The sequence below is a fragment of the Tursiops truncatus genome, chromosome 13, assembly GCF_011762595.2.
Source record: "Tursiops truncatus isolate mTurTru1 chromosome 13, mTurTru1.mat.Y, whole genome shotgun sequence".
NCBI lineage: Eukaryota > Metazoa > Chordata > Mammalia > Artiodactyla > Delphinidae > Tursiops > Tursiops truncatus.
The window spans coordinates 17643437-17671310 of NC_047046.1; the positions used below are offsets into that span (position 1 = coordinate 17643437).

General features: G+C 48.4%; 1 protein-coding gene across 16 annotated transcripts in view; it reads right to left on the reverse strand.

The window, feature by feature from the left end:
- Nucleotides 1–27874, reverse strand: part of ACACB (acetyl-CoA carboxylase beta) — a 139890-nt gene that overhangs the window by 29656 nt on the left and 82360 nt on the right. For 10 of the 16 annotated variants that reach the window (XM_073790211.1, XM_073790210.1, XM_073790212.1 and 7 more), the window contains 17 exons: nt 26258–26403; nt 24966–25116; nt 23311–23445; nt 20860–21006; nt 19234–19422; nt 17602–17702; nt 15951–16039; nt 15734–15858; nt 11621–11734; nt 11343–11456; nt 10674–10763; nt 7497–7615; nt 6269–6406; nt 5363–5489; nt 5167–5274; nt 1987–2043; nt 1709–1750 (listed from right to left, as the gene is read on the reverse strand). In XM_073790211.1, coding sequence (XP_073646312.1) covers nt 1709–1750; nt 1987–2043; nt 5167–5274; nt 5363–5489; nt 6269–6406; nt 7497–7615; nt 10674–10763; nt 11343–11456; nt 11621–11734; nt 15734–15858; nt 15951–16039; nt 17602–17702; nt 19234–19422; nt 20860–21006; nt 23311–23445; nt 24966–25116; nt 26258–26403 — 1992 coding nt within the window. Of the gene's footprint in view, nt 1–1708; nt 1751–1986; nt 2044–5166; nt 5275–5362; nt 5501–6268; nt 6407–7496; nt 7616–10673; nt 10764–11342; nt 11457–11620; nt 11735–15733; nt 15859–15950; nt 16040–17601; nt 17703–18388; nt 19084–19233; nt 19423–20859; nt 21007–23310; nt 23446–24965; nt 25117–26257; nt 26404–27874 lie in introns of those variants that run through there. The other 6 variants (XM_073790213.1, XM_073790216.1, XM_073790215.1 and 3 more) reach the window with 6 other exon arrangements.

Here is a 27874-nt window from a genome sequence, read left to right on the forward strand (position 1 = left end):
GAGAGAGAAAACAGATGGACACACAGACACAGGTGGCGTTGGACACTGGGGCTGCGTGCCTGCTTGATCCACGCCCTGTCCTGCAGATCCCTGGTGTTTGCGGGTTTAGGACTCAGGAATGAAGCATTCATGATGTCCTCTAATTGGGAGCTCAAGAGATTTGGGATTTTGCGATGGTGCAGAGGAGAGCCACGAGCATGGAACCCTGTGCTGGCATAAGCCTCTTGGCCCCAGGGGAGCCAGCTAGTCCCCAGCACCTGCTGGCACCACCGGGCTGTTCTCTATCTGCCACCACACAGAGTATTTCTCAAGAAGTCACTAAGCCTTAGCTTCCTTGTGGAAATCGGTCCTCAGAAGGAGGCGACTGACTGTGCTGGAGACTGGAGAGAAAATGAAGAAGCTGAAGAAAGGATGCGTCTTAACTAGGAAAGTAAGGCTTTGGATAAATTAAAACACTGTTCAGTGGAGACTGGATTTGTGCTGGGAACAAGCCCACCTGTTCTAGAATAAGGATGAGCAAACTTTTTCTTAAAAGGCCAGAGGACTGATGGAGTATACGGTCGGTCACAACCGCAGTCCACCTTCCGAATCCGCGGGTTCTGCATCCGCGGACACAACCAACTGCGGAGATTCCGTCCATGGTTGGGTGAATCCACGAATGTGGAATCCGTGAACACGGAGGGCCAACTGTACTCGATTCAGCTGCTGGAGCGAGAAAGCTACAGGAGACAGTAAGTGATTAATGGGTGTGGCCTCTGTCCCAATCAAACTGTGGTTATAAAAACAGGGGGCTGGCCTGCAAGCCATAGTTTGCCAACCACTGTTCTGGAAGAACATAAGAAAAAGAGGTTGGCCAAATGTCCATTGACAGATGAATGGATAAAGAAGGTGTGGCACAGATATACAATGGAATATTACTCAGCCATAAAAAGGAACGAAATTGAGTTATCTATAGTGAGGTGGATGGACCTAGAGTCTGTCATACAGACTGAAGTAAGTCAGAAAGAGAAAAACAAATACCATATGCTAACGCATATATATGGAATCTAAAAAAACGGTACTGATGAACATAGTGGCAGGGCAGGAATAAAGACGCAGACGTAGAGAATGGACGTGAGGACACGGGGAGGGGGAAGGGTAAGCTGGGATGAAGTGAGAGAGTGGCATTGACATATATACACTACCAAATGTAAAACAGAAGTTAGTGGGAAGCAGCTGCATAGCACAGGGAGATCAGCTTGGTGCTCTGTGACCACCTAGAGCAGTGGGATAGGGATGGTGGGAGGCAGGCTCAAGAGGGAGGGCATATGGGGATATATGTATACGTATGGCTGATTCACTTTGTTGTACAGTAGAAACTAACATAACATTGTAAACAATTATACTCCAATAAAGATATTAAAAAAAAAAAAGAAAAGAAAAAGAGTTTGGGAGAACCGTCTTACAGAGTTACACCGGCAAGTACAAAAAGTATCCAGGTGAGACAGAAACCTGTAGTGAAGGCTGAAAGGGAGGGAAACGTGGGGTCTGAGCTCCACAGAGCAACACGGGGCTCTCACTGGAAATACCAGCCCAGAGGAAGGCTGGAATCTACACAAAAGTTGCATGTTCTAGAATACGGGGACACCACAAGGACTAAGAACCATATTCTTGCTGAATATCAAATCTCCCAGGGAAGCCAGAACCAGTTCATTGCTCTTCACCATACCTCGTCTCTTGCTCTGAATGTGAAAAACTTGGGAAATTCTTTCTGCAAAAAGAAATCCATATGAAAGACAAATCAAGCAAGACTCATTTAAATATTTATAGACCTGTTCTGTGATTTTTAACCCTAACCCAGTCCACTTCTAGAATGAATCATTTGGAAAGCCATCTCTTCTCTAGGGACTGATTTTTTCCACCCCAATCTACAGAGTAAACATCAAACAGATGGCACCCAGTCTTGAATAATGCGAAAAACTCAGATGCGCTGAGAATCGGACTGACCTCCTGGGCAATCAGGAACGTAATTCTTCGGAGTCCATACTCCACAAGGATGTTTTTCTGCATTAAAAACCAAAAACACAGTGGGATCATATTTGGCCACAAAAAGGAATGATATCTGTCATCACCCGGATCAACCTTGAAAGCATGCCGAGTGAAAGAGGCCCGTCCCCAAAGACCTCATAGTGTATGAAATTCCATTTATCCCATTGATAGGAAACACCCAGAACATGCCAATCCATAGAGACAGAAAGTAGATTAGTGGTTGCCTAGGGCAGGGGAAAGGGTTTTGGGTGGAGGGAACGTGGGGTGACTGCTAATGGGTATCTTGGTGGGAGTGGTGAAAATGTCCTAAAACATAATGATGGCTACGCAACTCTATGAATACACAGTAGTCCCTTCTTATCCATGAGCTGTACGTTCCAAAATCCCCAGTGGACGCCTGGAACCACGGACAGTACCAAACCCTATACATACGATGTTTTTTCCTATATATACATACTTAGGATAAAGTTTAATTTATAGATTAGGCACAGTAAGAGATTAACAATAATTATAACAAAATAGAACAATTATAGCCATATACTGTAAGAAAAGTTACGTGAATGTGGGCTCTCAAGATATTTTCCTGTACCAATTTAATGCCTTTTCCGTCTTAACTAGGCACTTACCACTCACTGTGGCCGTAATGTTTGCAATTTAGGGTGTGGCAGCAAAACCAGCACGCATTTCTTTTCTCCTCCTTCACAAGTTCATGGACAGAAGACTTGGTTTTACCATAGATCTTAGCAACTCAGCATACATTTTTTTCCCTTCCTTATTAAGTCAAGAATTTTCACCTTTTCATTTAAAGGAAGCACTTGACAGCTTCTCTTCGGCATGTCCGAGTTGCCAGCATCACTTGTGCTTTGGGGGCATAATTAGGTAAGATAAGGGTGACTTAACATGAGTACCGCAATACCATGACCGTTGATGGGATAACCGAGCTGACTACTAAGTGACTAACGGGCGGCTACGCTTGGACAGAGGGATGATTCACATCCGGGCAGGACGGAGCAGGATGGCACACAACTTAACACTTACAAATTGCTTAAACTTAAAAATTTCTGGAATTTTCCATTTAAGACGGCGGTGGACTGTGGGAAACTGAGACTGCAGAAAACAAAACTGCAGAAAAGGGGACTACTGTACTGATAAGCACTGAATTGTACACTTTAAATGGGGGAATGGTGTGCTAAGTGAATTATATTCAGTAAAGCTATTAATATATACATACATATTACATATATATATATATATATATATATCTCTTAACATTTCATGAACTCTTTAATGAAATTGGTGGGATGGGGCACTGCTGTATTTAAAAAAAAGAAGACGACAAGCTGAATAAAAAAGCCTGACACAAAAAAGTACAAACCATATGCTTTAGTTTATACAAAACTCTAAAATAGACAAAACTAATCTCTACTATTAGAAGTCAGGCTACTGGCTGGTTATCTCTGGCGGCGGAGACGTAGTGATGGGAAGAGGCTCAAGAAGGGGCCAGAGCAGTCATTTCTTGATCTGAATGTTGGTCACACTTGGGAATTCCCTGTGCAAATTCACCAGGCTGTACATTAATGATTTGTGCACTGCTGTGTATATTCGACTTCAGTCAAAAATTACCCAAGGAAAGTACTAAACTGTTTTTAGTTGCTCCCTAAAGGAAATAAATACTATTCTGTATAGTTCTCTGGGGAAAGGAAAAAAACCCAGAAGACCAGAAAACAAGGATATTTTTAAATTTCTCCATGTGATAAGGAAAATTACTAGGAGAAATGAAGAGTCTTAGCCTATTTCAGAAAGAGGTAAGGCACTTAACAGAATGCAGGTTGCAAAGAAAACGGGATAAATTGGAAAATGAAGAGGATTCTACTGGGAGCCTGATTACTCTTCTCAGTTAAAGGTGTGCGTGAATGTACAGGTGTGTGTATGTGTCTGCGAATGTGTACGTATGTATCTTCTTAGTGCAAAAGTTTTTAAATAATATAGAAATATGTAACATTAAAATGTCTCCCACTCTCCTGGTAGGTGTACATTCTGCTAACTTTCCTCTCTTTGGTATGCTGTATATAAACACTTATTTGTACAGAGACACATACGTTTAATCTTTTCTAGTTCATGCATATCCTCCTGGGTCGATATGTAGAGAACTGTCTCCTTCCCACACACAGCCACGTTGCCCCCCATAGCACGGCTGTTCACAGGTGATTCTGACGTCCCTCCACTGCCCCCTCGGGGGAAGAACCACCAAGTATCTTGAGCATCATCTGATTTGGTTAGGGGGCAGGCAAACTGCCAACAGCTCAAACGCTGCCTTATCTAAGCCATGGGATGCCAAGCTCAAAGTCCAGTAAGGACATCAGCTATGTTAAGAAACAGGCTAGAGGGAAATATACCACAGTCACTGCCCTGGATGGTGGGGCAAGCTCTTCAGATCCGTCTGCCCCTTCAACATTTTCTACAATGTACGTCATTACACTGTTGATTAATCAATCACACAAGGCTAAGTACATCACTAACAACAATGTCCCTAAGCTTTCATGGCATCATCCGTGCATTATTCACCCAACATCTCCTGCCTAGGAAGCACCAGGCCAGGTCCTCTGAGGGACACCAAGTCAGAGGAGGTAAGAAGCGTCCCTCCCACCAGAATAACATGGGGGATACAACACATGTACAGATGAACACACTAAAAAGCGACAGCCAAAAATTTCCAAGTGTTCTTAAAGTTGAGACCAAGTCAGGAGGGTAAAGAACTAACAGCTATACAGTGTGCCTGGCAGATGTGATTAATTTATGAGCTTAAGTATCCCTTTTTACAGATGGGAAAACTTAAGGATCAGAGAGATAAAGTAACCTGCTGGAGGTCACACAGCACCTGCCCCGTAATTCTACTACCTACACTTGCCAAGCTGCTCCACATCTGTCTGCAGCTGGGGTCATTAAGCATATGTAACAGCTGTCCCTACTGCTGGGTAAGAATCCATGCCGGCAATGGACACCACATGTTTACCAAACCAACCCACAGTTATATGCGTACATGGTTGTTTATGTAAGTGACTTGGGCACATGGACACCTCACCAAGAGAGCCCTTCCTCCTTCTCCAGGGACCCAGAACCAGAGGCTGCCCAGCATACCTTGGACTGAACGAATGTCCGGAAAACAGGCACCAGCTGCTCGTCCTCCAGGTAGTCTGCGTACTGGATGGCCACGTTCAGGATGTGGATCGGCTCTTCTCGGAGGCTCTGGGAGAGAAAACCAAGGGTAGGCAGTAGAAGGGCCCAGGGCCCCAGCCCGCCCCCTCCTCCGCTTGCTCCCTGCTCAGACACTCACCTTGCTGTCATCCTCGGAGTACAGGGAAGTACGGGCCTTGCTGAAGAGAGGAACGTCCTTAGGCACGTTGGCAAAGCAGGAAATGACCTCATCAAAGTTCCTGGGGGCACGAGGCAGAGAGGGAGGGCTGAGGGGCCGCTGCCCCACAAGGCAATAGGTCAGGCCTGACCCTCACTCTTTCCCAACCACCACTCTGCAAGCACATCCAAGTCTGTGCAGAATTCCTGTGGTTCCTGACTAGGTCCAAGGCACCATCGATGGGGTCTTTCCCAAAAGGGAAGGATGAACCTATGTGATTTGAGATGCTGAATAAAAGAAATGATTCCCAACACTTTGGGGGCATGGCTGGGGTCCCCCTTTTACTGGCCGGTAGACCCTTGCAACCTCATCTCACTCCTCTGAGTCAACTGAGGATAACAAAAGTAACCACTACACCTCCCAAGGCTGCTGCAAACACAGATAGTCCAAGCACGATGCATAACATACAGGACCAAGTTGAAAAAAGGGCAACGATGCTGACATTTCTGAGCACGTTATTTACATATTAACTATAGTTTAAATACAATATTTTATATGTATTATCTCATTTAATTTTCCTTGTGACCCTACGAAGTCAGTCCTTCTCTTATGCCCATTATACAGATGAGAAAACGAAGGTACAGAGAGAAATCATTTGTTCAGAGTCTTATAGTCAGGAAGCAGTGCAGAGCCAGAATTCAAGAGCAGGAGGTGCTGACACAAAAGCCCACGCTTTTGATGATATTATTATTCTGTTATTATTAACTCGCTGTGCCGTGTGTCTGGGCCACCCCCACCTGTGTGTGCAATGAATGGGTGGGGGTCAGGGGAAGCTCACTCAACCCCTGTGCATGGGGTGTTCTGGGGAGACTGAGCCACACTGGGTACCTGGTGAAATCCTCAAATCTCTGGAAGGCAACCATGGCCCCCATCCGCTGGGACTTGGGGGAGAAGCCACTGTCCATGAAGAGCTCCGTGCTGTGCCTCAGCAGTTCAGGGTTGGTGATGCTGATGGGTACGGCCATCCTGCAGAGGAGTGGGAAGGAGGGGGTGAGGCAGCCACCCGTGGATCTAGCCCCAAGAGCTGTTCCTGCCCTGGAAGCTTCGGTGAGCCAGCGCCACATTAGAGCCTTCTGGAAGAGGGGGGCTTAGAATCGGGGTGGAAGGGATGGGGTAGAGCGACAGGGGCTGGGGAGTCTCATCTGATTCCTCAGGACCTGGTATAGAGCAAGAGCTCCACACGTGAATGAATAAATGAATGAACGGTACGTGCATGCAGGCAAGTCCAATTCCAACATGGTCGCCTGATAAATCCACAGTAGTGAACTCAGCCCAGAGTAAGAATGCACTCAGCGCCAATTCCTCCTGGAGAGCCCCAGCCCCCGGAGGCTGGTGAAGGGCCAGCCTTGGTTCTGAAAGACATTCCAGGCCTCTGCTCCCCTAACCCCTCCCCTCCATCAAACCCGCCCTACGGACAGGGCCAGAAACCAAAACTGACCCCCAGGCCAGCAGCCCACTGGAGTTCAGGTGGCCATTGCCCCCAGAACTGGCTGCACACCAGGGGCAAATCCAAATGGGTCCCCCGGGGAGTTAGGATAGGGTCCTGGAATCAAGCAAAGGAGGGGCTGCTCATCAGACGGGGGCAGAAAAGAGTCCACAGAGCAGGCCTGAGTTGCTCTCCTGAAAAAGGGACCTACTTGCAAGGCTGGCCCTTGGCTGGCGTCCAGGAAGTTGGGGTTGCCCCCATTCCCTAAATGATGAGGGAGGCTCACTGTGCCCACGTTGTTTGTACAAGCCACATGTGAGCTTGTGGCTAGTGCACACTTTGAATGCAGCTGGTACAACCGAGGAACTGAATTTTTAATTTAATTGTAACGCATTTTAATTTCAATATCCCACAGGTGGGCAGTGGCTACCGGAGATAAGCACTGGGCTATCTCCATTTCACAGACGAGAGAACAAAGATGGGGGGAGATGCCAGGGTGGGGAAGTGGTGCACCTGACGTCTTCCCAGCAGTTCCCAGACATCCCTGCTGGGTCCCTCCAGAAACAGGGCTACAGTGGTCAGGGAGAAAAGCAGCACAAGCTGGCCCCCCAGGTGGGTACCACTCTGTACCGGTTTGGGTGGGAGGAGGGCAGCATGAACTGGAATTCCACCACGCAGGTGCCGTCCCGGAGCTGCCGGTGCTGCAGGCTGGTTAACTCGTAGGCGATGTAGCCCCTCCGCACATAAACCTAATGAAACAGAAGCACAGCTGACGGAGTGCCCTCAACACCTGAGAAAACTCAGGCTGAAGGGTCCCAGAAACGATCTTGAAATATGATCCCTAAAGTGGTAGCTAACAGCAAATTTGCTCACTCTTCAGGATGCTACTTTCTCTGCAAAGGACCAGATAGTAAATATTTCAGGCTTTTGTGGAATATATCTTTATCACAACTACTCAATTCTGCTGTTGTAGGGACTTCCCTGGCGGTCCAGTGGTTAAGACTCCACGCTTCCACTACAGGGGGCATACATTCGTGCCACTGACAATACGTAAATGAGCAGGCGTGGCTGTGTTCCAATAAAACTTTATTTACAAAACCGGGCAGTGGGCCAGATGTGGCCCACAGACTATAGTTTGCTGACCCCTGCTCTAGAGTAACACTGTCCAACAGAAATACAACACAGGCCACGTAGGCAATTTTAAATCAATTTCAGATTTTTCCAGTTGATACTTAAAAAAAGGCAAGAGGTTAAATATAATTTTAATAATATATTTCATGTCATCCCCAATACCTAAAACATTATCATTTCAACATGTAATCAATTTAAAAAAATTAAGATATTTTAAATTCTTTCTCCATACTGAGTCTCTGGAATCCAGTGTGTATCTTACACTTCAAGCACAGCTCAGTCAGACTGGCCACACTGCAAGTGCTCAAAAGCCATGCGTGGCCAGTGGCTGCCATATTGGACCACACGGTTCTAGAGTCTAAGCATTGGGGAATTTTTTTAATTGAATAGGGAAGCCAGGGACTGTGCAGCAAAAGTTAACACAGCAGGCCTAATTGCTATCCTTTGAAAGGCCTGCTTGCAAGGCTGGCCTTTTGCTAGCAACTAAGAACCCAGATTTAGGGAGGATTCCCACCATTCCCAGATAAGAATGGTTGACGTTGCCTAATCTATGCAAACAGCATGATTTATGTTGAACGTGTGTTTTCTTCCTGGGAGTTTAGAATTTTGGTATGTGTCAGGCAGAGAGTGCCTATGTGACCAGCCCCCAATAAAACTGTGGGTGTTAAGTCTCTAATGAGCTTCTGTGGTAGACAACTTTTCCATGTGTTGCTATAATTTGTTTGTCAAGGAATTAAAAGTGCCTGGAGGACCACTGGAAGCTTGTGCATGGTGTCCTCTGGCCTTCACCCCATGAGCCCTTTCTCTCTGCTGACTGTGCTTTGTATCCTTTTGCTGTAATAAACCACAACTGTGAGCACATCTATACGCTGAGTCCTGGAGTCTTCCTAGAGAATCAGTGACCCTGGGCATGGTCTGGGAGGACCAGACACATTTTACGCGGGGACAAAACTCTACACAACTCAAGAGGCCAAGTGAAAACCTTATGTTTACAATGCTCATCTTGAGTCGTGAAGAAAAGGTTGGATCCTATTCAATAAAACTGCCCAACCAAGTGATGGAACGTGTTAAGAAAGCGTCCTAGAAAAATCACAAACAGAAATAAATGGGATTCAGCACTTTATTAAGTGGGGAAGGTGGGCTGCTGCTTTCTATCTGACTCAGGACCCCTAGACTTAGGACCCCCTACATAGGACAGGTGTTTGGATGATGGGTGACAATGGTGATCAATACTCACATCTGATGCTTACTCATGCTGTGAGGTCAGCATTACTATCCCTATCTAAAGTACACGAATCTAAGAGTCCAGAGAAGGAAAGCAACTTGCCAGAGGTCACACAGCTTGGACCTTTGCACATGCCACTGACTGGAATCTCTCTGCTTCTCCCTCCCACAAATTCCTACTTGCTCTTCAGACACTTTCATGTCGCTTTCTCATCAAAGTCTGAGTCGAACCTCCTGGTAAGGTTAAGTACTGCTGTGCAATTCTCATCATGGCCTGCATTTTCCCTCTGTGGCCCTATCACGCGTATAATTAAAGAAATACTGAGTGTGTGTCTCTCCCCAGCCAGAGAGGCTCCACTAAGGCAGAGACTATGGTTATTCTCTAATGTATCCCCAGCAGCTGGAATACAGTAGGTCTCAATAATTACTGGTGAAAACTGAAGACGGGGGAAAACACTTGGTAGCTACTTAAGAGCTGTATTAGGTCTCACTGCTGCGAACAAAGAGTGGGGCCTGGAGGGGTTCTTGGAGTCGAAACCAGGGGAGGGGTAAAAATTGCAGGCCCAGAGACACTGGCTGTAACATGCTTACAAGCCCAAAATGGTCTCCATGGAGACCCAGTCAACCTTCTGGCATCAGGATGGGTGACCCGTGGGGTCTAAAAGATGGCAGAAGAGTGGGTACCACAGGGGACTGAGACTCCAAGTGCAGAGGGTAAAGAAATGAGGAGAAATCACCAGGGGAAGACAGTCAAGTTGAAGAAATGAGGAGAAATCACCGGGGAAGACAGTCAAGTTGAAAACACCCATCATCTCATAACTCCTTGAAAGGATTCTGAAAGAGCAGATGGAACATCGTGATGTCCTGAAATTAACCAAACACCTCTCAGCCCCTGAATTCAGGAAGACCAGAGCGGAAGCAGACAACCTGGCTCTAATCCAGGTTTTGCCACTGCTCGTGTTCATCTCTGCCTGACACACAGGGAGGTCACCTTAAACTGTCACCTAGGCTCCTTCCGGCTCTCATAGTTCCAAGTGGAAAAGTCTTTCAAAGGTATCTAAGGCAGGTGATTTGGAAAGTTTGGATGAAGTGCCTCAGACTTGGCCCTTGGGGGTTCATATTTAACTGTGCCTGGTCCGGAGGAGGCTAGAATGGTACACAAGATAGCAGGGCTTACCAGCAAGGACTCTGGACTAAGACAGACCTAATGTGAATCCTGGTTTTGCTACTTCCTAGCTGTGTGACCTTGAGCAAGTTGCTTCACCTCTCTGAGCCTCCGTTCTCTTCTCCGTGAGACAGGTGTAAGTAACAGGACCTACCTTGTACAGAGAATGATAAGATCACGTTTGCCAGGCACGTGGTCCAGGGTCAGGCATGTGGCAGGCGGGCAGTGGATGTTAGGACCGGCATGGTCAGTACTGGTGCTGTTACGGGGGCCTCTCTCCTACTTACCTCCAAGGATGCCATGCAGACGACTTTGTTAGCATGATAGAAGAAAGTGGGCAGGACGTCAAATATGGTCGTTTCTGAGAGTATTAATTTCTACAGGAAATGGAAGTGGGAAAAAGAAGGAAAAGGGAATGTTAACGAGTTCTAACCAGCAGTCAGATAAGCAGGAGGGATGGGGGCAGGGAAGGAGGCTGGTCGTATTGTTATCACGAAACGTTGCCCATTTCCCAGGCCCACGAGATCTGAACATGGAGGCAGTTCTGGGGTGACTGCTCCCAGGGCTCCCAGCTCCAGATGTGGAGGAGGTGCCTGGAAGCCTGTGAATGAGGCAGATTTAGGAGGTGGGGGAGCCCTGGGAAGATGAAGCCATGACCCAACCATGTGAGTGCTCCCAGCTTCCAATAAGCTCCATGACACATGAACTTTTAACATCACACCTCCTGGGAGAGCCTGGCTGCCTGAGGCTCTGTCCATCCTGCAGGACTCAACCTCTCCCAGAGCCTCCCCTGGGCAGCCCTGGCCACACTGGACTAAACCACTGGAGTTGGCAGCTGTGCCCTGCACCCGAGTGCCAGCCCATCGAGGGAAGGGGAGCCCGCTTCCCTACCCCCAGGCCCCACGTGGGCCACGGCGCATGCTCTCTGCCAAGTGCATGGATGGAGGTGGCCTCACCTTGAGGTTTTCCGGGCAGAACTGGTGGCCATACATGTCGATGGCAGACAGGAAAATGGACTCCACCTGGTTGTGCCTCAGCTCATAGGAGGGGAGGTGGGAGGCAATCAGGACCTGCAGGGGGAGGGGACAGAGGGGCTGGGGTGAGCCATCCTCATGGGGAGGAGCCAAGGGGCGGGTCCTGCAGCAGAGGGGACATGCACGGTGGGGGCCGCGTGTGGGGAAGGGCGGCACCCTGTGACGTCATGCACGGTGGGGACCACGGCTGGCGACCCTACCTGCCTGGCTCTGAGGGCCACTTTGCAGTGCTTGCTTTTGCTCAGCTGAGTGAGCTCGCTGAGGATGGAGGTCAGCTCATCTGACAGGGAAGGGTCTGGGCCACAGAGCTCATCCTTTGGGGGAGAGAAACAATCCAAATGGCTCTCTGTTCTACCAGAAGGAAACAGGCCAGCATTCACCCTTGGCCAGGGGGGTGGGGGTGTGGCTGCCCCCGCAAATCTGCACAGTGTGATACACATACCCTTGGCCACTCTCCACCAAGTACCCCCCTATTCATTCACTCTCCCATTCATCCACCCCAAAACATGCCCTAAATTCCTGGCATGAAGAAAAAGACAACAAAGTCTCTGCCTGCATCACTGTTAATGGCCAGCACTTATCAGGTACTTACTATGGCCGGGCAAGCAGCTAGACCCTTTCCACTCATTTCCTCAAATGCCCCCAACCCACTGACAAGTTACTATATGATTCCCATTTTACAGATGAGGAAACTGAGGCTCGGAGAGGCAACGCGCCTTGCCCCAAGGCTACCAAGCACGTGCGAGGCAGAGCCAGATTTGAACCCAGGGCTCTCCTGTCGCTATGGCCTCTCCGTCTTTCCTCTAAACGTTGCTGCCTGACTTATGGAGCTCAGTTTCAGAGAAGAGGGATGAGGGGAAATAGAGGCAGTTATGAACAAAGAGTAAGGGCCACATGGGAGGCTTTGGTGAGGGTGTGTAAGCTACCCTCCAGGAGCCCCAGTGTGAGGGGAGCATCTAGGGCCTGGATAGGTCAAGGGAGGCTTCCTGCAAGAAAGAAGATCTAGAAGTGGAACTTGCAGAAGAGGCAGGGATGAGGGTTCCTACGTGCATTCCTCCTCTCTGCTTCTGAACAAGGGACCTTTCTGCTGGAGACCAGGGCCGCATGCGACTGGTCTTTGCAACTCCTCTTATGCCCTAAATGCAAGAAGGGCTCGGTAATGGCTCAGAGCTTATACTCCCTCAATACCCACAAAGACAGAACAATGAATGCTGGGAATCTGAATGCCTGGGCATTACACCCCCCCTTCCTTGCACCAGGCCGTTCTCCAAGTGGTCACCAGGTGGTGGTGCCAGGGGTCATTCTTTTCCGCATCTGCTTCTGCATTTTCCTAATTAGAATGAGACCACACTGTTTTTACAGTCAGAAAAATTTTTTTTAACATATTAATATTTCACACTTGTACACAAACACATAGCATGTCAGTGCTGAAGAAATCTCGTGGGAAATTATTCTAAACTTTCTCTCCCTCCCAAATTCTGATTTGCTTTATCAAGTGGCGGTGGCATTAGTCTCCATCATTCCACCAGCCTGTGACTCCAAGGATAGCACAGAACGTAGGCGCTGTCCAACAACCAGGCTAGTGGTTTTCTAAGAGAGGAAAGACTCAGGAGTTCCCTGTGGCCTAGTGGTTAGGATTCTGGGCTTTCACTGCTGTGGCCTGGGTTCAATCCCTGGTTGGGAAAGATCTTGCAAGCCGTGTGGCATGGCCAAAGATAGGAATAAAAAATAAATAAGAGAGGAAAGACTCAAGACAAGTTTTGTATGAAAAATTTTAAAATCTGGCCACCACACTCTACACACAAAAGTCTAAAATACTCTCTTTCTTGTTAACTTTTGTGAAGTGGTCCCATGGCGTGTATTTTAGTTCACAGCATCATGTTTTGTTTTCTCTGTTTTGTCATTAGCAAAGTCCTATAACCACTGAATTGATGTTCAGAAATGAGGTTCCCTGTAAAGACTCAAAAACATTTCATTTCCAAGTATTCACTCAATTAACAAGTCTTTGCTCAAAATCTCCAAAGCATCAAATACCGTCAAATGCAAAGAACTCACCATTTTCTAGCAAATGGAAACAAGAGAGCCAGAAGAATAATGAATCTCACATATAACCCCCAAACCACACCTGCTACAACATTTTTAGCCTCCTTCACCAAGAAGCCCCTGGCAGTGCCCTAGTTCTCTGATCTGGGGGCCATTCCACCAGGCCGTCCTCTTCCCCAGGCCATCCTCTGATGAACATTATTTTTAAGAACTTCATGCCCAAAAGAGAGTTATTATGTACACAAAGAGTAGCAAACAGCAGAATAACCCACAGACCCAAGCCCTGGCCTATGAACAAATGGTGAGTGGACTGTAATAAATTATAGGCATCCTTTGTTTTACAGATACTCACACTTAAGAAGACTCCATCCAAAGGAGGTACTTTGAGAAAAGGGTTATATTATTTTAGCAATGAAATTCCCCCCAAGACTAGATATGTCCTTGGTCTTAAGTGCCCAATCCTGGCTGCATATTGCAATCACTTGGGGATCCTTCCTCCCAAATTTAATTTTTTAAAAAATTTTATTTATTTTTGGCTGCATTGGGTCTTCGCTGCTGTGCGCGGGCTTTCTCTAGTTGCAGCGAGCGGGGGCTACTCTTTGTTGCGGTGTGCGGGCTTCTCACTGCAGTGGCTTCTCTTGTGGAGCACGGGCTCTAGCCACGCGGGCTTCAGTAGTTGTGGCATGCGGGCTCAGTAGTTGTGGCTCGCAGGCTTCAGTAGTTGTGGCGCATATGCTTAGTTGCTCCGTGGCATGTGGGATCTTCCTGGACCAGGGAATGAACCCGTGTCCCCTGCACTGACAGGCAGATTCTTAACCCCTGCGCCACCAGGGAAGTCCCCCAAATTTAATTTTGAAGAACTTCAAAACTACAGGAGATCAGTACATCGAAAATTATCCAGATTCAGCAATTGCTAAACTTTCACATTTGCTTTTCTAGTAAGCATACGTGCATGCCTGTACACACAAACACACTCTCTCACTCTTTTCTCTTTCTTTCAGTTGCAGACACCATGATCCTTCCCACTACTTCAGAATGTACCCCCTTGAGAAAAAAGATCTCTCCCCAGCTAACTGTAGAACTGTTAAAACACTCCAAAAATTGAACACTAGACCAATATTATTATCTAATATACAGTCCCCGTTTAAACTTCCCATTGGAGAAGCTTTCAGAAAGTACTAATGCCTGGGCCCCATCCACAGAAACCCTGAGTTAATGGACCAAGGGTGGGGCCTGGGCATCTGTATTTTTTAAAAGCTCCCCCAACCCCCACCCCAGGTGGTTCTCAAGTACAGCCTGGATTAAGAGAATCTCATGCTGCATTAGGAGATTTTTAAATGATTCTTTACAAAAATATCAATATTTATGAATCCATTTTGTTAGGGTGTTAACTGCCCTATAAGCCCAGGCCCAAATCTGGCCCACTGCCCAGTTTTGTAAATAAAGTTTTATTGGCACAGAGCCACACTCATTCATTCACATATTGTCTATGGCCACTTTCATGCTACAATGGCAGGACTGAGTAGTTTCAACATAGGCTGCATGGCCAAAGCCTGAAATATTTACTCTCTGGCCCCTTACAGAAAAAAGAAATCTGCCGACCCCTTCCTGCTATAAGCCAAGCCCAAGTCTCTGCTACTATCTGCTGATCCTGCATTTTCTAAGTCACGTCAAGGAAAAAAATCTTTAGCTATAAAGGATTGCTAATTATTACCCAGTAGGAGGAGAAATAAGAACAAAGACATTCCACGCTTCACCAAGAAGGCAAAATGAAAGCCCTACCAGAAGACTCGGAATCCAATACCCCTTGACTAATCATAGCTCATGACTCTGGAGCCATGCTGTGGGTTCAAATCCCAGCTCTGTACTTATAAGCTGGGTACCCTTGGGAAAGTGATTTCACCTCTCTGTGCTGTCAAAGGAGGATGAGAACGGTACCGACCTCCTAGGGCTGCTTAGGGAATTAAACAAGTTAGTATTTGTAAAGCATGTCAGGAGTGCCTGGCACACAGTAGGTGCTTTGTGGGTTAGTCATGATCTCCCCCAGGGGTCAACAAATCCTACCTACTGCCTAGTTTTATAAGCAAAGTTTTATTGGAACACAGCCATGCCCATTTGCTTACACTGTGCCACAGCAGCATTGAGAGGTCAGGGCAGAGACCATATCCTGGGCTAAATCTAATATATTTACTCTCTGGCCCTTTCCAGAAAAAGTCGGTGGAGCCCTGAGCTACCCCCACTCTGGGTAAAGGGTGACTTTTCTTGCTTACGATCAACATGATCACCAGCTGGTTCTTCTTGGCCACCTGCGCGTGGGAGAAGATGCAGTCCAACACCTGGGACATGTCTGGTTTCAGCTGCTCCCTGAGGTTTATCACACACTTGTCGTAGTGGGCTGCAGGGAGACAAAAGGCCACGTGGGGTAAGGCTCGGGGCCCCTCCTGCCCCCGTGGGCTTGTCACCAATGCTTGCGGTGGCGACTCTTGCCTTGTTGGAAATGGTGCTCAACCAGCAAATATCTTCGCAGGAGATCCAACACCACCGCCTTCATGTAGCCCCGGGTCCCACTGCGGTATCTGGGGAGGAAGGGAAGCCTGGCTTAGTGATCAACTCTACTTCCTGGGGTGCCGGAGTTATCCACAGCCAGGACTTTTATGATTTGAATAAGGAGAAAACACTAATAAAGAAACTGGAGGCTGCTCCCTCTAATCTTTAGGCCTGGGAGGGATGTGTGAGTTAGTTCATTTGTGCTAATAACTCCGCAGGCCAGGGAGAGCAGTGACTTGCCCAAGGTCACACATCCAAAGAGAGGCCAAGCCTGAGCCTTTGGATGATGCCTGCCCGTCCCCAGAGAGAAGGAAAAACACTTACAGAGTTGGGATGCTGAAAGGGGTCAGCCTTGCATGCATGGTTGAAAAGCAAAAATTTTCAATTAACCACTCAATGTATAAAGACAGATTGGAAAACAAAACAAAACAAAACTTGAAGGACATTTACCAAAAGATCCCTGTGTAAATTTCACTTCCGTTTTAAAACCAAATGGTAACCTGGATGTTCCTTAAACCATTTCCTCTTCTAAACTATTTCAGAACACAGGGAATTGAGTGTGTAAGAGAATGTGATGCTGAGTTTTAGGGAAGCTGAAAGCAGCTTCACCCCAGCATCACCAAAGGACAACAAAAGAGAGGAAGAACCTAAAATACTCTCTTATTCAGATGTGATTTTAAAAACACACACGAACACAACATAAGACAGAGCTTTGCGATTTATATTTAACACACAAAATCCTGCTATGGAATTTGATTCGTTTGTCATTTGTTCATTTCTCCCAGGCATTTCCATTGCTGAAGGATGGGTTAGCGTTAGCAGCCTAAGGGAGGCAAAGGGATCCTGCACATCCAGCTGTGACTCTCACTTGGTGGGGAATCCAAACTCCAATCTCCTTCCTCAGCTGCGATCCTATCTTATTAGTATGAGTCCCCATGAGCCAGGGAGCGCCCTGAAAAGGACGGCATTTTCCTATAGTCCTATATCCTCTGTACCTCTGATAGTTTCTGCCACATGGCTAACATGCGCTGAATGAATTCGCTGAAGTCTGAGAATGTTTGGATTCTGTCCTTATAGGCAAAGCTTTCTTGCTGGGTAGAGTTTTCATGCAAAAGGGCAGTTCTTTTTATCATCAGAATAGTTCTCCCTGCTCAAGAACTACTTAAGATAAAATACAAATTCTTCGCCAACTCCTCCTTTGCAAGGATCCCCCAAAACCGCAAGGATAATCTGTATAAACCTTTACAGCCTATAAAGCCACCTCATCCCACTGTCTCATAATCAAAGCTACCACAAGGACTCACTATGTGTCAGCACTTTACAAAAATCAATCTGCTCATAGCTCAAAATGACTTATGGTGTGTGAAGTGTTTTTATCCCCATTTTACAGACTGGCAAACTGAGATTCACGGAGGTAAAGGGTGTTGCTTTGTTCTGCTGTTAGGAAGGGCTGTGCTGGGGCTGTAAGTGGGGTATCGGACCCCAGGCACTGTCTCTCAGTCTTAGCCTGCCCTTAAGATAGCACCACCCTGGGGCAATACATGGATAACTGAGTGTGATAACCACACCCCAAGGAGGGCCCAGGACTCACTTCTGGACCAGCTGCACAATGCTCTGGGTGTTCATGAAGAAGACCTCCCGATCAGCCTTCCGCTGCAGGGTGGCCGCATGGCAGTCCAGGATGGTGGCTATCTGCATGGGAAAACAGGACAGGTCACAGGCCACTCAAACCACACAATCTGGTTGCCACACAGAAGTCACCAGAAGGACCCACCACAGGCTCCCATGGGGATCCCATTCAAAAATTTAAAATTCCAGCCCCAAAGCCCTCTGGCCACCCAGAAACAGCTCTGCACACCCCACTCAACACATGGCTTGAGGACTCAAGAGCTCAGAATGACAACAATCACATAAAGACACGCACCACTGTATCATCCCTCTCCACAAATTCAAATGCTCTGGGGAAAGAGGAGAAGGGAATTTCTAACCCCAGGGAGCATGAGGGTGTTGGCTATGGGGGTCCTATTTTTACAGTTAGATTTAATGCGATCGGCATGTTGTCTGTGGCGACAAAAAAAAACATGTAATGAAAAACCTGCATCAATAACAAATTCCCAGAAGGTTCCAACATGTATTTTTCTCAACTGGGGTCCCTGAGAGCTTTGTTTTCATTATTTTTTGGTTGAGATAGAATTCGTATACCATCACCTTCCGCCCCCCTTCTTTTAAAGTGTACAATTAATTCCGTGCTTTTAGTATATTCACAGAGTTGTGCAACCATCACCGCTATCCAAGTTCAGAGCGTTTTCTTCTCCCCCAAAAGAATTCCTATAACCATTAGCAGCTACTCGCCAACCCCCCCGCCCCCAGCCCCTGGCAACCACTGATCTACTTCCTCTTCTCCGTGGATTTGCCAGTTCTGAATGTTTCATGTAAATGGAATCAGGCAACACGTGGTCTTTAATGATTGGCTTCTTTCACTGCGCATCATGTTTTCAAGGTTCATCCCTGGGGTAGCATGAATCAGTATTTCATTCCTTTTTATGGCCGAACGATACTCCAACCTAGAGGTTGACCTCTGGGAATAAACTGACTTACACTGACCTCGGGTGCCCCAAATTGCTGACATGTGGGTGGGGTGATGGTGGGAGGCAGCCCTTATAACCAGGCAGAGGGCATGAAGATAAAAAAGAGATGGCTCTTCAAAATGCAGATTTCCTTTAAAACGCCTGATAAAAGCGACCCCAAAAAAGAACAAAACGAGGCCATTGTAGAATTATTAGAGATTTCTGATACTACCCGGGAATGGTTTCCATTCTTAAATAATATTATATACACATATAGCCCCAAGATTGTCACCTTACACAAAGCAGAGGGGGAGAATCAGTTCTACACACTGGCAAGAAGAACTCACAATGTCCTCTACTGTGTCAGCCAGCGTATTTTTGGAAAACGTTCACTCTGTTTGCACCAACTGCTTACTCCTGTTCCGCAGCCGAGTTATACAGAGTGAGGCCTAATAACTGTTTATGTTCCTCTAAACAACTGTTGTTTTGGGGGAAATGCTGCGATCCTGCAGAGAAGACGTGAAAGAAAACTCCAGTCCCCAGCATCTTGGCTGTCGGTGGGTCTCGTGAAGCCCGATTTGATCAGAGACCGGACGTCCGCACTGATGGGGAGACAAGGTCCCAGCGGGGCTGGAGTGGGGGTGGGGGGCACCCACCTGCTGGCTGGGGAACTGGCACAGCACCGAGGTGATGTTGCTGGCGTACTGGGCCATCACCCTGCGGACAGCCTTCTCCACGGGGGCGGGGATGCGGCCCGACACGCTGGTCATGATCTCCTGCAGATCCAGCAGTGGCAGCGTTGGGTGCCGCAGGGTCATCAGGAGCTTCTGCACCCAGTCCTTCAGCTGCAGCGGGGAGCACAGAGTCGGCCCAAGGCTGTGCTGGGGGCATGGGCACGGCCGCCCACCATGGGGCGGCTGACACGCTCAGCCCATCCAGGCCCCGTGCACTTGAGTGGCCAAAGATCTAGACCCAGTGGCCTGTGGAACAGTCCAGAGTAGAATGGCCCCCTGACCACAGGGGGAATGAACACCCAGTTTCCCGACCCAGGAAGGCCCCACTCCCCTCTCCATGCATCCAAACAGCCAGCCTGGTGTGGGGATAGAACACCAGGCCCTGGGAAAAACGAACATTTGTGGGACACTGGCTTTGCGCCAGACACTGTCCTAGGTCCTGGATTTGCATATTCTCATTTGATCCTCAGAGACAACCCCACAAAGTAGGAATAATCATTATTTGCATTTTCCAGTTGAGGCAACTGAAACACAGAGAGGTTAATTAAGTTACCCAAAGTCACCCAGCTAGTAGGAAGCAAAGCCAGGAGGCAAACTCAGGCAGACTCAGAGACTCTTAACAGCTGCATTGCACTGCTTCCGGCTCACCCGGAAGCAGAACTGTTTATGGTCTTTGAATGGGGAGGATAATGGCGCCAACCCCATAATGTGGCTGTAAGGTTTAAAAATGAAACCATGCACACACAGGCAAGTGCAAAGACTTAAAAAAATGTTGTAATTCTAGCAGTTAAGCAGCATAACCTAGGGGCTAAGTGCATGGACTCTGAAGCTAGGGGGCCAGGGTTCAAGTCCCCTCTTTGCCTCTTCATGGGTGAAACCAGGCAAATTTTGTAGCCTCTCTGTGCCTCAGTTTCCTCACCTGTAAAATGGAAATAATAACAGTTCTTACCTCCTAGGTTGTTGGGACGGTGAAATGACTTAATAAGGTTCAAGTACTTAGAGTAGTAGATGGCACATAGCATGTACAGGACAAGGGCTGAGTTATTACTACGACCACCAGCACCGTGATTGGCTTTTCTGGGATGGAATGGGATGTAGCAGTTTTATAGTTACTGACGTTGAGTTTAGCAGCATGGGTCTTTCACGGAGGTCTGAAAATTTGAGGACTTGTTTCTCTACAGACAACGGGACCCTGGGATGATGAACAGAGTTGTGTTTCTGGACAAAGCCCTTCCTCGCCGTCTCTTTAAGAGGGTGACCCACATCGACTCCTTTCTTAACTTACTATGTGAACATTCTCAGTGTTGAGCTGAAGCCAACCCCAAAAAGCAATGTCACCTTTACAACAGTTTATAATCAGAGAGAAACATACACTGATGTTTACAATGAAACTGAGGAACTTCCTGAGAATGGGTCCTTGATAGAAACAACAGAGGATGAATCATTTTCTCATTTCTTACCTCAATAAAGATCTCTGGGATCTTCTGGCTCTCATGCGGACCTACGCACGTGTGTGTGATACACACCTACCCTGCCCACGTGACCCACCTTGATGCTAAAAATAGGCTCCGGCAGACAGTAGCCCTTCATGATGTTCCTCAGATTTTCCAGGACACTGCGAAAAACCTGGTGCAGTTTCTCTCCGAGGATGGGCAGCGTTGGTTGGGAGGGGAGCTCTCCCGTGAATGGCTCAGCCTGATGGGACACCACAGGAGTCAGAGGTCAAGGCCACTGTGGCCTCTGAAAGAGACATGCAAGCCAAGGGCCGAGGCAGAGCTACCAACACACAATATACACAATACACATAATGCGGTTATCATGAAGCCTGCGGGGGAGGGGGGAACAGAAGAAAACATTGTATTGGAAAGTTAAAATTGCTACATTCACACCCCTGTGTGAGGTTTCCACATCTTCCCCTTTACAAATGTCAGAGTCAATTATGTACCCCAAATAATTCTGGAGGGCATTAGATGTGATTGAAAACAAAACGTTCACATGTTGAGATCTGGGGAAGTGATTCTGGCTTCTACATGAGTTAACTTGAATTTCATGCTAACTAGAGCAGCCAGTTTGTAGCCAATCAAACATACACTGTACATGAGTTTTAATTATTAAATAAAAGTAAAGAATGTCCACGTTAAAAATAAAGATGAAATGCCTCCCTTCCTCGGACGCCCATGCTGGTTCTCCTTTGATGATAAGATTCCCTTCCCAGGTGCCAAGGCCATATGGACTCGCTGTGTACCTGCTGATCTGTTCTGTTTGTGTGTGTGTGTGTGTGTGTGTGTCCTGAAACCTTGAAGGAATGTATCCCTGACTTGTTTCATGTTCTTTGTTCTGACAAGACATAAAGCTGTGCTGAAAAAAATGCTCCTTGGGAGCAGTTCCTCAGAGTTATCTGAAAGGTTGTCTTTCGGGCTATGGTCCTCAGTTTGGTTCAAATAAAACTCTTTGCTATTCCTATTAAAGACTGTTTATTATTTTTGTTGACAGATGTTTTTGTTTTGCTTTGCTTTCAAACCAAGATCTATTTATTTCTATTTATTTCAGTCTCACTCGAACCCCAAAGATGAATGCCTAGCCGGGTGAAAATTTAGGAAACTGTCATGCAAGTGTACGTGTTTTTTTGTTTTTGTTTTTTTTTTTGCGGTACGCGGGCCTCTCACTGTTGTGGCCTCTCCCGTTTCGGAGCACAGGCTCCGGACACGCAGGCTCAGCGGCCATGGCTCACGGGCCCAGCCGCTCCATGGTATGTGGGATCTTCCCGGACTGGGGCACGAACCCGTGTCCCCTGCATCGGCAGGCGGACTCTCAACCACTGTGCCACCAGGGAAGCCCGTGTACGTGCTTTTTGTAAATCATAAACATTTAGCCTTAAAGGATCCCCAAATAAAAAGCTCCCTAAAGGGGCAACACTGACTTAATGTATCCATTCGTCTGTTAATTTATTCTACAAATATCCACTCAACACCAACTGTGGGAGGCACTGGGACCCAGGAGCTGGGGCATGCTATTCTGCTGGCCCAGAACCCTCAGCTTCCTGTCCCTCGACTCCACTCCCAACCCTGCAGGCTCCTCTCACCCTTGAAGATTAACCGGAGGGTCTCCCCTCTCCACAGTCTGCTGCTGGCTTCTCCACCTGGGCCCTCACAGCCAGCGGCCAAGCGCAGTCCCTCTGACTGCACTTACTGAGCTGAATTACAAAGGCTTATCTGCCTGTCTTTCTCACGGGCATCTGTGAGCCTCCTGACCTGTGGCTGGGCGCTGTCTCAAGAACCTAGCCCGGGAAACGTTTGCTAAAAGGAATCACAAAGCAAGCACAGACCTTCCTGGTGATCTAACAAAGCTCAGTCTATTTCTAGCTTTGGGAACCCTCTAAAAAGAATAATGAAAAGAAGGAGAAGAAAACAAATGAAACTAATAGAATAGTCTGAAGAAAAGAATCGATTTGATTTTTTAAAAAAATGCTTTTCTAGTTTTTCTTTTTTCCTGGGCATATACACTAATTATTGTAGAGAAAACAAAATTACATGCATAGATGGCAAGCCACCTCCCTGCAGGCCTGGCTCACTCTAGGAGGGTAAGTCATGTCATGTCACAGAGACCTGACAGCTCTATATAACGTACTGGGGGGATGATGTTTGCGTCAAAGTTCACAGGAAGAACCCTTCCCCTGTAAGCGTCTGGGAGAAGGTTCTTCCAGGCAGAGGGAGCTGGCCCCAGGGGGACGGGTCTGGAGCATTAGATTAAGGGAGGGGTAGTGGGGGAGGAGATGAAGCCAGGGAAGAAAGCAGGGCACAGCTCAAGGGGGGTCTTGGAGATCATCGGAAACACATGGCTTTTATTCTAAGTGGGATGGGAAGCTGCTGAGAAGGATGTGAGCACAGGCAGACACACTCCTACGCCCATCGTGCTGGCTGCTGGGAGCAGGTGGTGGCGGGAGATCCGGGGCCACAAGCCTATCTGGCTCACGGGGTAGCTGTGCCGGGTGCCACATACCGGGTGCACTTTAGAAGGGTCATCGAGGTCCAGCCTGGCCACCACACAGCCTGCTTCCAACACAGCCCCTGGGCGCTTGACGTACTTCACCCGGCCACTTTCCTGCACATTCAGGGTCGTGATCATCTTCATCACCTGTTTTGCAGAAAGAAGAAATTAGACGGAGCCCACTAGGACTGGCCGGTGTCACCCCAAACTAGTAACTCTGGAGCAGGGGCCGTGTCATTTACATTGAATGACTCCGTGGGCAGAGTTCAAGTGGAGGGGAGAGAGGGAACCAGCATTTACACAATCTGTTGTGTACCAGGCACAGTGCTGGGCATACATTTTTTCCATCTGCAAAGCCAGCCAGAGAGGTAGGTGTTCCTTGTGCCCATTTTACAGATATGGAAACTGATCTTTATTTCCAAAGGAAGGCCTCTCTCTTAGAAATACTGATGAATCATACGATGTAGGGTGACTGACACACACATTCCTAAAATGCGGTGCATTTTGTGACCAGCTCCGGTTTTTAAAGGCAGTGAGAAAACCCTCTGGGGAATGAAGAACATGACTGCAGTACAGTCATCAGCCCCTTGAACTGGTCTGAGAGTCGGGCCGTGTGGACGTGATGAGTTTTGTTATCACGTGTGGGCTGCAGACCGACAGGACTGTCCCACCCTTTGCTCAGAAGTTCACAGCTTGGGCACCCAAGTCAGCCAGGCCTGGGATGGAACCCTGCTCCCACCCATCACTCTGTGATCTCCACACGTGCCTTCCCCTCTCTGAGCCTCAGTTTTCCCAACAGTAAAATGGGAGGAAATGACAGTCTTGCCTCACAGGGCGCTGATAAGGATGAAGCAGGATGGCACATAGTAGGAGGCCGACAAGCGTCAGCTACTACCGTTGCTGTATTTTCATTACAAAAATCACTATTTTCCTGGGCAGCAGAGAATGGAGGCCGGGTTTGAATCCTGGCTTGATGTGACCTTGAGTGAGTTCCTTAGCCTGCCTGGGCCCCGTGTCTTCATGTACAAAACGGGGGTCCCATTTGTGTCCAACTTATATGATTGCTGGGAAGATTAAAGAAGGTAATTAAAGACAGATAAAATGCTTAGAATAGTGCTTGCTACGTGGTAAGTGCTTTGCTTCTGTTGGCTTACCACTTTTTGGTTTTTTTTTTTTTTTTTTTTGCGGTACGCGGGCCTCTTACTATTGTGGCCTCTCCCGTTGCGAAGCAACAGGCTCCGGACGCGCAGGCTCAGCGGCCATGGCTCACGGGCCCAGCCGCTCCGCGGCATGTGGGATCTTCCCGGACCAGGGCACGAACCCATGTTCCCTGCATCGGCAGGCGGACTCTCAACCACTGCGCCACCAGGGAAGCCCGGCTTACCACTGTTTAATTGTCCGCATCATGATCGTTCATCGGTTCTTACTCACTCCTGGGGAGGTATACATTTCTGAGATTTTTTTTTCCCTTTGGATATTGCAGGGAATTGGGGCTGAACCCCACACACATGGCTCTCTTAGGAATCTGCAGATGACAGCCCAGGTGAGAGGGGAGGTCTGTTGGCTTATGAAGCAGCATTGGCAGATGGCCCTCCCTGGGGGAGGGGGTGTAAGGGAGACCTGGCTGCAGCCCTCCCTCCCTCCCAGGGGGCTAGCTCTGCAGTCACCTCTATCTCAGCATAGCTGCCCCCAGCCTCGATGTGGTCCCCGTCCTCCACCATGTACTGTATCAGCTTCCCCGTCGAAGGGGCTCTCAGGACCGTGGGATCATTCTCCTTCTCAAACACACACGTCTTGTTGCCGATGGTGATTCGGTAACTGGAGAGAGAAGGAGTGGGGAGGTGGTGGGGAGACTGGGTTGGACCGTCGACCCAGGTGCCCGAGTCAGGGTTTCGACAGCCTCTTCCCTTCCTAAAGGCAGCCGGGAGCATCACCCTGTGTGTGGGTTGAGGGACTTACTCCATTTTTCCCAAATGGTAGCATTTGACAGTTACCGCAGAGACTTTGGGAGTGAGCTGGGTGGGACCCTTTACTGGCTGAAAACTAGCTCCTTTTCCTGACATAATTCCAACAGGCCCTGGCATAAAGAAAGCGATCAATCACTATTATTCAGTAAATACTGACCCACTGAAAGCCTTCACCTTAGAATTGGGAAGAGCATGCCTTATCATCATCTTGAACATTCTTGGCAGATAGAACACGGGTTAAAAAGAGGTAAAAAAAACACCGATCTGGGATGAATCTAGTCCACCTTCTTCCATCGAGGATTCGGAAGGGAATCTAACTGGAGTTTTTTCAGGCACGGGGCCTCTGGAACCCCACTCCTCCCCATCTTATTCTCTTGGTGGGGGGGGGGGGTCTTTGCTGCCTTTCCGTGGGGGTGGGCGGGTCTGTTTCATCGTGTGAGCTCAGGGTGGTCAGACACGCTGGACCAGGAGGACACGCGATGCCCCCGTGCAAAGTGCTTCCGGATCATCCCGTCCTCCACCCATCCAGACACAGAGCAAGCTTTCCTGCCGCCATCTGTTCGTTCGATGTGTCTCTTCCCCCACAGACTCCATGAGTCACGACCACGGCTGTATCCTAACACCTAGCGCGGCATCTGGTGTAAGCAGATGCTCAATAAATAGCCCCTTCCCTAATCGGACGACCTCATCTTCTCCAAGCCTTGATCTGATGGATGTGGACACTGCAGCTCAGACCCGGAGCCTCTGGCACTCAGCACACACCTTGCAGGCCGTGGAGCTGGGAGTCACGTCCCATTCGGCTCTGAACCCTCCCAAGTCACTAGAAAAGGGCCTCCTGGGAGTCTCCCATAAATGCCTGCCAGCTGCATGGAATTCCAGCCGAGAGATTAACCTCTCCAGGAGCCCCAGAACGTTCCAGAGAAGGTGCCTTAGCTAAGACCCTCAGACCTGCAGGGGACAGCTGGCTCTGTGTGCCCTCCACGACCACACACCTGTCGACCTCCTCCTTCAGGTACGTGGTGTAGCTGCTGCCACTGTAGGACAGCAGCAGCCCCCCGTCGTTCAGCCGGTGGGCGTCGATCTCGATGTGACAGCCGTTCATGATGAGGACGAACATGGTTGGAGACTGCCGGGCCACCTGTGGGGACAGTTCAATGTCCCCACCTGAAATGAGGATGCCTGCTTGACCCGGTGCCCCCAGAGCACCGCCTGGCCCCCCTGGCCACAAGCAAAGGCTAGTGTCCACAGCGGGAGTGCTGGGGTGGACACCTCACCTCTCGAGACCCAGCCCTCGCTCACCCCAAGGGAGCAGCGACGGGGAGGGAGCCCGGGGTCAGCGAGCCACACCTGCGCTGTGGGTGGGCTAGTGGCTGCCGGCCGCAGGTGTAGCCCCAGGCCGGGCATCACTGTCCATTGTGTGCCCTTGAGGGCTGGGGGCTTTCTTCTGATCCTGTCTCCAAGCAGGGTTGCCCTGGGAGCCAGGGAGATGGGGGTCTTGCTCTGGGTGAGGCAGACCTGGGGCCTCCATCAGTGGCCTGGACATGGACTTGGGCTCTGCCCGCTAGACCTGGCCCTGCCCAGGGGCACACAATGGATCTGGGACACTGGAAGGAGACATATATGGCCAGGCCCTGGCCTCAGCTCTGCATTTCAATCTGAAATACCAGCCCCACCTGGCCCTCAGTTCAAAGTATGTGCTCTCTCTCAGAAAAGTAACACCCTAAAGAGCCCTCAACCTCTAAAATATATATATAGTGACAAAAGATGGCAAGAAATAGAGGAATATTTATTGCCACGTTATTTATGGGAAAACCTAGAATCAAACGAGCTCTCCAACAGTGGGTGCCGTCATGGAATGTTCTAGACTGCACTGTCGAATATGGTAGCCCCTAGCCAGATGTTCAAATGTAAGTTAACTAAAATTAAATGAAAGATAGAATTCAGCTCCTCAGTTACACTCGCCACATTTCAAGTACTCCATAGCCCCAGGTGGCCCATACTGGACAGAGCAGATTTAGAACATTTCCGTACCTGCGGAAAGTACTATTGGACCGTGCTGCAGACTCTAAACTGATGTTAGGAAAACTTGCTAATAACAGGGGGAAACTATAGGCCATGACAATATCAAAGCAGTAAAAACATCTGCACTATGATCTTAACTTTATAAAAGCAATGCATAAGGAAAAAAATAACTGAAAAGAAGTCTGCTAAAACGTCTGAACCCGGGCCGCAGCAGTGAAAGCGCAGAATCCTAACCACTAGACCACCAGGGAGCTCCCCATGGTGGACTGTTTTTCTGACGCTTCATGCTTGTTTGCTGTTTTGAAATCTTCTGCAACGAGCATGTGTCATATTTAAAATCAAGTTGAGGGGACCCCCACAGGTAGCCAGGAAGCATCAGAGGCAAAAGGGAAGCGATTTTACACACATTACGTGGATAACACACTCGTGTGGCTGAACGACGCCTGAGAATCTCCAAAGCTGAAAGTTCAATGTATGCTCAGCAACGTTCAAAATCAAGTAAGAGAAAATAAAAATTCTGTTGCCTTTTCCATGGAATGTGAGGCTGGGAAGTGCTGGGGAGGCCCTGGCTTCCCAGGGACACATCG